This window comes from Pteropus vampyrus, unplaced genomic scaffold (genome assembly GCF_000151845.1).
Source record: "Pteropus vampyrus isolate Shadow unplaced genomic scaffold, Pvam_2.0 Scaffold348, whole genome shotgun sequence".
In the NCBI taxonomy this organism is placed as follows: domain Eukaryota; kingdom Metazoa; phylum Chordata; class Mammalia; order Chiroptera; family Pteropodidae; genus Pteropus; species Pteropus vampyrus.
Window position 1 is genome coordinate 1621256 of NW_011889129.1, and position 9599 is coordinate 1630854.

Sequence of the window (9599 nt, forward strand, 5' to 3'; positions counted from 1 at the left end):
AGGACAATCAGGCAGAAGAGGGTGGGGGTGGGGTGCCCCCTTCTGACCCTCAGCTCCCAGCATCTTGGTGCCCTGCAGCCCTGCAGCCCAGCCAAGGCTCCTTGTGGGCTGGTTTGAAATACTTTCTCTCTCTTCTTTTCTTTCTCATCTCCCTTTCCTCTCCTTTCCCTTCTCTGCTCCTTGAGTTGGGCGTCTGAGATTGGCAGGATGTGGTGGTCATCTTTTCCCACCTCTCCCCAGGAGATGCTCTAAAAACAAAGAAGGGTTCCAAGGAGAAATCCGAAGTCAGAGAGAGATGGAGTAGAGACTTCCAGGTGGCCCCTGGGCAGAGCAAGGCTCTGCGTCTAGTTATGGAGGCTCCTTGCACACCTCCCAACCCCTGATAAGGATAGTTTGGCCAGAGACCTGGCCAAGGGGTAGGCAAAGAGGGGGAAATTGCAGGGATTGGGGGAGAGAACAAAAGGGAGGCAAATGCCAAAGCTGGGGAGAAAGGGGAGAGAAATCAAAACAAGGGGAAGGAAATAAAAGAAATAAAACAGAAAGGATGTGACAAAAAAAAAAGGTGGGGATAAAAGAAATAAAAACATAAGAAAAGAGAAATATTTTAATGAAATTTTGAATTTATCTAATTTATGTCATATGTCTTTAGCTTGGAAAACCATTTTTTTTCAGGCTTTTTAAAAGATAAACAGATTCCAGATTAAAAAAAAATCTCCTCCTCTGTAGATTAATAATTAAGGATGATTTGTAACTTTTCACAGGGAAACTTTTTAGAGCTGACTTGGATCTGTGCTTCGGACAAGAGAGCCGAGGAGGGAGAGCTGAGTTTTTCTCTAAGCACACAGTTAGCGTTACAGTGAGAACTTTAAAAAATGTTCTTGGGATAAAATATATTTTCCTGAATAATATCTAAGCACAGGAAATCCGAGCCAGGGGCCTCGGGGTGCCGCGAGTCTCTGCGAGCAGAGGCAGAAATCCAAGCTCCTTTTCGGAGAGAGTGGAACCAGGTCCATACGCCGTCTTCGCTCAGCCCGCCGGCCTCGCAGCTCCGCTGCCTCTGCTCTCTCTTTTCTCTCTGGCCGATTCCGCGGGGGACTCGCCGAATCCCGACCGTCCACTGGGTGCCACTTTGAAATCTTAAGGGCAGCAAGGCAAGCTGAAGGTGGTTAGAGGGAGAGACCGCGGCGCGGGAGGCGGACTGGCGGGTTAGTCCGCAAGCAACCGCAGCCAGAATCGGCGCCGGCGGCAGTGGCGCATTCCAGGCCCGACTCAGCGCCCGCTCCGGCCCCCAGCCCTGGACTCCCACCATGCCGCCTTCCATCCCCACCCCTTAGATTGGGTTAGAGGGGCCGGGCCTGGAGCCCGAGGAGGCTGAATTATTCATCTTTAATCTGCCGGCAGCTGCCGCCTTTTCATACCGGTAACGCGAGTTCTCCCGGGGCCTAAATTATTGATGGTTGGGGTTTGGAGGGCAGGGAGGGGTAAGGAGTGGGGCTACAAGTAGGGAGACTAACGGAGATGGGGGTAAAATAAGAGGTTCCGGCCTCCCGCAGCCTCGAGATTAGAGGAGATTCGTCTGCCTTTGCTCTCTGTTCCCTAGAAGGGGACGGACAGAAAAGAATTGAGCAGGACGCCGATGTCCCCGCTTTCCCCGAAAGTCGCCTAAGGCTAGTAGGGCAGGGGCTGCAGGTTGCCGGCCCGGTCCGGCCCAATTCGGCCGCTACAAGTCTCTGTGCTTGGATTGCTCAGAAACTGCAGCTGTGGATTGATCGCTCTGGGTGCAGGATTTGTATACTGCTTTAGGCTAGGGAGAATGGGGCACCGGGAAGCGCCCTCAGGTCTGGCATCCGGTGACCATATGGGGTCCGAGGTTGGAAGCCCGAGCTGGAGTTGGGCTGGAGACCCAGCGCCCTTCTCTTGGCCAGGCAAGCAAACACCCTGGCTTCGCGGTGTTCTTGGCAGCTGCTAAGGTTTAAGAGGTCGGAGGGACGAGAGCTGGCTCCGGCTGGCTGCACAGGGTGCCCCATGAGCCCTCAGCCCGCCTGGGCAACGTGCACCAGGCGACCTGGGTGAGGCGGTGGACCGCAAGCCTGGCGCAGCGCGGCAGGCTGGCGAGCCCGAGCAGCCTGCATTCTCCGGCTGCTACCGGCGACGCGCTGCTCACCGCTGCCTCCCGGTCTCTAGACTCCGGACCCCTGCCTCTTCAGTCTTCCCTCCTGCGCCTGGCTTTCTTTAAACTTTAGACACTAGGGAGATGAGGAAATATGGACCCCCAAATATCTGAAGATAGAAAACATAAAAGAAAGGAAAATTCGATCAAAAAATGGAACAAAAAAACATAGGGCAAGAGGTGGGGAGACTCCAATTCGATTAAAAATAAATACAAGGAAGAAAATAGGGAGCAAAAGGGGGGGGGGTGTCAGGGACTTAGGGATATCCCTCTCTGTGTTCAGAGCCCTTATGTACAGAGTCATTTAGACCCATACCCCCCAAAATTACTCGCCTCCAAACGGCGCCCAGCGCGCACTGACAACTCCCTCTAGCGTGCGGCTCAGGCGGGATCTCGCTCCGCGCAGGTTCCGTCCTCTGCCTGGCCCTTCTTTTCATCACCTACATTCTTTCCCGCTGGCATTAATTTCTCCTTTGCTGTTTTTTTCCCCCTTCTCTCTTTTCTCTTGCCCTGCGTCTCCATTCCTTCCCTCATTTTATCCCTTGCCTAGCACTGGTCTCACAGCCACGTTATTTCCCAGCCCTCCGCCCAGCGTCTGCCCTTCTTCATCTCTACCTGCCGCGGCTTCCAATCCCCAATCCTCCGCGTTGTGGTCTGAGGGCCATCATTCTCCCGCGACTCCGGGAACGTGCCCCTCCACCCTGCCTGCTTCCTTCGCAAGTCCTGGGCCGCGGACCTTGACTAATGGCCGGTCCCTGCTGTGTGTGGGGTGTTGTGTTTTTTTCTTGTCTCTCCCCAGCAGGGCACGGGGGTGTGAACCAGCTCGGGGGTGTGTTTGTGAACGGCCGGCCCCTGCCCGATGTGGTGAGGCAGCGCATCGTGGAGCTGGCCCACCAGGGTGTGAGGCCCTGCGACATCTCCCGGCAGCTACGGGTCAGCCATGGCTGTGTCAGCAAAATCCTGGGCAGGTGAGGGCCTCGGAGCTGCCCTTGGGAGACACTCTGCCTCTTTCTCCTGCCGGCCCTGGGTCCCCGAGGACTTGACTAAAAGTCGAGGACGCCAGCGGGAGAGGGAGACGCCAGACTCCGGGGTATCTGGAGAGCTGCTCCTTTTGGAGAGGGCGCTCAGGTGGTGGCGGCTGCCTTAGGAGCGAGGGTGGAGCAGGGTCATCCAGCGCCTGCCCAGCTCCCGGGGCCCCGAGGGGAGGCAGCCTGATTCTCGACTTCAGAAAAGGAGGAACGCCTCTTCTAGCAGAATTAATTCGGACTGGGGGATTGGAAGAATAGTATGAGGGGCAAAACCGGGTCCCCAAGAGGAGAAAAATCAGCACTGGGGAGGCGCAAGGAGGGTCTTCGTTCCTACCAGGGCTCTGCGCTCAGTGGGAAAGCGCTGGAGGTGATGCCTCAGTTCTGGTTAGCCTAGAGGCCTGAAAACGCTGTTCCTCCTGCTCTTAAATGAAAGGTCGGGCTTTCACTCCTAGGGGCGCCTATTCCGACTGGCATGCTCGGCAGCCCCAGGCGTGGCTGTCTCCCTGGAGGGAGTGCCCTCCTTGTCCTCCCCCTCATGCTCCGCTGGGTCCCTTGTCCTAGCCAAGCGCACTCTGGAAGCCAGCTCAGCCACGCTGGACCTGTTCCTTCCCCCGTGGCTGCCTCAGCGGCCCCAGAGCCTGCATCTCCCCTGTCCCTGCCACCGCTACTTCTCGCTGACTCCGGCCGGCCTTCCCCGGCGCAGGTACTACGAGACTGGCAGCATCAAGCCGGGAGTGATTGGCGGCTCCAAGCCCAAAGTAGCCACGCCCAAAGTGGTGGACAAGATTGCTGAATACAAGCGACAGAACCCAACTATGTTCGCCTGGGAGATCCGGGACCGGCTCCTGGCTGAGGGCATCTGTGACAATGACACAGTGCCCAGCGTCTCTTCTATCAACAGGTGAGCAAGGCACCCTGGGCTTGCAGGACAGGATCCCAGCTCCCAGCTCCTGTCCACTAGGGCACCCCAGCATGTTATCTTGAGATCCTGGTTCTTTCTCCAGCCTCTCTCCTTCCTCCCCACTCCCAGGCCCAAAGTCTTTTGGGCAGGGATAGGGGACCTGGGAGGCAGATAGACAGGCAGACAGGGCTGTCTACAACTTAGGGCTGGGTATTCCCTGCCAGGCTTCTCTCGCCGGCATCCTGGAAATGAATCCAAGTGTTTGTGGTAATTAAGACTCCAAGATTACACACCTCCATATCTAGAGACAATCACAACCCACAGCCGAAGCCTTTAAAATGACCAGTGTCTATTCATCGCCTCCAAACAGACTTCCTTTTCTAAAGGCGTGCTCCTTTCCCCAGGGGCAGCCGCCTATCCTGGCTCGCCCACCCTCCCTGCCAACTCTCACAAAGCTTGCCTCCCCGGAGCCCAGGCCTTGCTAACTAGCTTTGCACAAATTTCCGGCCTACAAGCAGGAGTATCCAGGCCTGCAGAGCAAATGCCAACCACCAGCCAGCAATTGGCAGGGACTAGAGGAGCTGGACAAGAAGAAGGATGCCAGGCAGTGAGGGAGAACTCTGAATTCTGAGGCTGAACCTTAGGAGATGCCTCTAACCATCTGGGGTGCCTATGTCCAGGCCTAAGGGTGCACCAATGACAGGCTCAGGCACAGGTTGAGGATGGGGATGACACAGGCTGAAGTCAGCTTGACATACAGTAGCAGGAGATAGTCTCCCAACCCCCAAGCACTCCAGCATGCCCCCTGAGAGAACACACGTACACACTCCATGTATGTACACCCGACCAGTGTGCAAATGTGTCTGTCTGTGGTACATACAGCACACGTAAGCAGCGATTGGATGCAGGAACCCTGGATAGTTTCAGCATCATAGAACTGTGTAACCTGACATTATTAGAGACCATGTACAAGTTCCAGGTATCCTTGGCCAGCCTTTCAACCCCTGCCCCCCATTTTAAGGCAAATCCCCAAATGAGATGAGGAGTAAGGGTTTCGTACCCTGTTATTCTTTGCATACTTCATAGGCTTGTTATCAGGACAACTAATAATTCAGATGGTGCCTTTTTCTGAAACTGGCATCACGTATCAAGGCTTTTTTTTTTTTTTAATACTTTGCAAATGATATGGAATTATCCCAAATCATCCTGAAAACAGCAGGTAAAATTAGCTGGTAGAATGTACCTTGGCTAAAGAAGATTCCCTCTGCCATACTCATGCTGTAACGTACTGCGAGGCGACCCCAGAAATTATCCCTATGTGTGCCATCTGTATTAAAATGGTTATTCAGTTATGAACAGGGTAACATAATACTGATCAGCTAATTATACACCCTCCGAAAACCCTCCAGCTCCCTGGGCCTGGCTCAGCTAGGTATTGAAAGCATAGCAGTTTGACATTCAGACACCTTCCAAAGGAGCTGGAGAAAGATACTGGGTGTTTTGGGAGAGGAATGAGAATTTTGCATTTAAAAGCCAGAGGAGGAGGCTGGGGAAGCTTGGGGGGCCGGGGCAAGAGTAGTGGTTAAGGAAGGAAAGGAAACAAAACATGGTTTTCTGAGCCTTCAGGAGATTTAGCCTCTTGGCTGGTTGCTGGTGCTTGGGAGTGATTTAGAACTGAAGTCTTGGGAGAGCAGCTCTCCTGAGGAGCAGTGGTGCTGAGAGTAGGTGCTGGTGTTCTGGAGAACATTCGAGTGAAATGCTGTTGTCGGTGATTGGATTTGCTTTGGAGAAACCCAAGACATGTATGGTTAAGGCATTTTGCTTCTCTTGATGGGTGGATGATCAGAGTAATCAAAGCAGGTCCACGGTGGCAGCACCCCTTGTCCAGCCCCCTGTCTAGCACTCTTTGCCCCTCTCTTCCCAACATATATCCCTCACTAGCTGAAATGGTTTTGAAAGCTGGCTTAGGTAAAAGTTTGGGGATGCTCTCATCTGGAAAAGCTATGGAGAACAGGGGACAGGTGACCCTAGGATGACCTCCAGAGGCTTTGAGGTGTTTCTATCAGAATTGGGAGAAAGTAGAGACGTGAGTCTTGGGTGGAATGAGAGAGTGGGAGAAAGAACAGCCTCAGCTCGACAGCTCTGACAGCTGCAGAATCTGCTCAGCGTGGATCCCTATCACCTGAGTGGCATAGACTCTTCCTTTGGGTATGGAAAAATAGCCACCTGTGGGCAGGCGTTGCTGTAGATGGAGAGAGAGAGGGAAGAGCGGAATGGGGAAGCCACTGACAGCATGGGCAGACAGCCCTGGGTCCGTAGTTCGATTTCCCGGTGATTTGCTTTGTCAACAGTCAGAGTATTCCCAATTTTGTTTTGGGACAGAATCCTACCATGGTTCATATTTTGGAAAGAATTCTGAGGGCTTCCCAGTGTGCTGCCGAGTCAGGGCTGGAGACATGCATCTGGGGTCCATGCCCTTAGCTTCATCCCTGTAGGTGCTTTTCTCTGAGTGGGGAGGGGTTATGTGAGATGTGTTGTTTCACCTTAAAGCCTGATAAAGTCAGGTGTTTCTGCTGGTAATGTTAGGAAGCTTGTGAATTCTCACTCGCTGTGGGAAGAGCCTAAAGATTTTCCCCAGTGCAGAAAGTGTGGTGCACTGGGGAGTGGGTGGTTCTTGAGTTGAGAGCTTTACCCACATATATTGGGTACTTTATAACCCTTATGAATAAGGGTGTGCTTGTGCCGATGTTTGGCAAGAAAGGAAGTCTACACATGCTCACCCACCTAAGCCAAATCATGAGGTTTTTCACCTTCTCTTCAAAACAGATGCTGTTGCAGCACTTAAAATATGCTGTTATAGTTATAAACTAAATTGCTTTTCATGCTTTAAAAATGGTTTGGCTTTCTCTGATCCTGTTGTAATAAGGGTTTGGACAGCCAACCTACATTCTCCATTGGCGAATCCTCATAGAAATACCTCTCCAAGCCAACAGAGTAGGTCAGGGAGGCCTCCCACTCCACTCTCACCCCCTAGAGACCACTGTCAAAAATCCAGAGGGTCGACTGGATTGCTTAACATGTGGAATTTATCTGAATCATTCTCAATATTGAGTGACCGATAACTGAGCATGGAGTTGACAGTTCTTCACCTTGTACATTACCTTTGTAGAGGGCAGGTGCTTATAAACAGGTGACTTGAAATTGAAACCTGGTGTGGGAGATGGCCTGCAGGGGGGAAAAGATGGAGAGAGATCTCTGCTCCTGAAAGGGGAAAAGTCACCTAGTTACATCCCAGAGCAATTGACTAAGCAGGAAGGATTTTCCTGATTATTTGCCAAAGTCTTCTGATTTGGCTGTTGCTCTGAACAGAGAATAGAGAGCCTTTGAAAGAACAGGCATAAACTCCAGATAGATTTTGGCGTCACTGAAGATCCCTTCAGGGCACTCTCTTGGAATGAGCTGACGAGAAGGCCATCACTCTCTTAACTTTTTCAGCCTGCCCTACGCTCTTTGGGATCAGGGCACTCCTTGCCCTGGATCTTCGGAGTGGACTCTTCCAGAGTCCATTTCTCCCTGATCACCTACAGTCTCTCTTAGCCTATTTGGCTCTAAGTGAGCACATTCATTTTCCAAGAAGGGGTAGCACTGGCTTCAAGAAGGCTGCAGCCCCAGTGCTATTGAAGAATTCATTCACAAATCTTCCTCAGAGCTCTGGCAGTGGGATGACAGTGGTCTACCAACTGTTCGCTCAGAGAGCTTTCCAAATAAGCTGGGAGCCACTCTAGCCAAGGGAATGCTGAGGACATGTTCAGGGCTAGGGTCTGTGTCTCCCTTTTTGAACTTCAGGTTCTAGAACATTGCTGGTTTGACTCTTGGACCTGGTGTGACACAAAGCTGGGCCAGAGGGGCAGCATTTTCTGCCACATCTCTATACCCCTGCGGCTGTTTTGTGGTTAGGGCTGTTGGTCTCATGGCAAAGAGCCAAGGCAAGTTGATGCACCAAGAAGATTTCTTCCCACAGAGGAATGTGAGAAATAAGGACAGAGAATTTGCCTTCTGTGGCCCCAGGCCTACGAAACTGGGCTGCAGATAGCAAACGCAGGTGGCATTATCTGTCTGAGAAGTTCTGCTTACTTCTCCCTCCCCAGAGAGGGTCTCCTGGTGCTGAGGTCACCCATCATTAGAATAACATGTGAAAGAGGCATGACTGTTGGTCTTATTTCTTAAAATAAGAAATGGAGTTGTCCTCCTGAAAAGCCATTTTTGTTCCCTTGATTATTTTTGACTTCTTGGCCAGCAGTCATATTGGTCTGTTTCTCTGTTAATTGGCTCAGAGTGGGCGTTCAGGCCACAAAATGGCTTTCAGGTGAGAGCAATGGCTGGTTGCCCTGAGTTCTTACCTCAGGTGGCAACTATTGGGAAGAGACAGACAGGGGTTTCATGAGGGGTTGTCCCTCATGAAAGCTCCAGGTGGTTTTTGGAGGCTTATGCAAAGAAGAAAAGAGAGGGAAACCCTTAAACAAACAAACAAACAAATAAATGGTGTCTCAACTATTCTGAGAACTCAATAAAACAATCACATCAAAATGAAGAGGCATAAATCTTGTGTCTGCACAGGTAACCTACTCAATTGCTTTTATTATTGCTCAAGCTGCCTTCATTTATTACCATCCACAGCCTGGGCCAAGGAGGTTGCGTGGAGGGTGGTCTCCAGTGCAATCCTACACCCCGAGAGGCAACAATCAGCCCATACAGCCAGGGATTTCGATGGGAGCTCGGGAAAGGCCCATCTGTCTGCATGAAAACCAATCAATAACTCTGTAACCAGAGCCCTTGTCACAGGGAAATGGACAACACAACAGTTCAATACAGGGGCCACAGGGGGAATTAGCCAAGTGGAGATGGGGCCAGGCAGGAGCAGCCCCAGGAGAAGGGAAATGGGGTGCCTGGAGAAGGGAGTATTGGAAAAGAAGTAGGGTATGGCAGGGGAGGGCATTAGCTCTGTGAGCCTATTGGCACAAGGGGAGAATTACCGTGTAAAGGAGATCCAGGATATGGGAGGCGCAGTTGGGAAGTTGAAGTGGGAGGGAATGGTTGGGAAATGAACTTATTCTGATACACATGGAATCATGTGGCTGTTTCCGTGATGGTACATGCTCGTGAACTAGGATATTACAGCTTCTAGAGAAAGATTAGTGATAGTAGTAACTGGTGCAGACGGTGAATTAATGCTGCCCCCAAGAGCCTGCATTCTGAAGAGTGGGCTCCTTATGAGCTCACATGGGATAGGGGTCCTGCTTCCCAGTCTTCTCAGTAGGACTGATAGAGGAACGCCTTAAGCCAGGGCCTCCACTGTCTGCTCCCAGCTTCCTAGATCTTAAGCTCTAGCTACTCTGCAACTATGCTTCGTAATGCTCAGGTCTGTCCTTAGCTCCTCCAGCAACCTGGAGTTGGAAGTTGGAGGTTTTGCAGTAAAAGAAAACTGTGTATGCTGGAAAGA

The 9599-nt window shown here is 51.8% G+C and overlaps 1 protein-coding gene across 7 annotated transcripts in view; it reads left to right on the forward strand.

Moving 5' to 3' along the window:
• LOC105304629 (paired box protein Pax-2) overlaps positions 1-9593 on the forward strand; it is a 21084-nt gene extending 11491 nt beyond the window's left edge. For 5 of the 7 annotated variants that reach the window (XM_011378847.2, XM_011378850.2, XM_023522533.1 and 2 more), the window contains 2 exons: positions 2970-3138; positions 3902-9593. In XM_011378847.2, the coding sequence (XP_011377149.1) occupies positions 2970-3138; positions 3902-4103 (371 nt within the window). In that variant the 3' untranslated portion in view covers positions 4104-9593. The remainder of the gene's footprint in view (positions 1-2969; positions 3139-3901) is intronic. The other 2 variants (XM_023522531.1, XM_023522534.1) reach the window with 1 other exon arrangement.
• Positions 9594-9599: the final 6 nt, after the last annotated feature.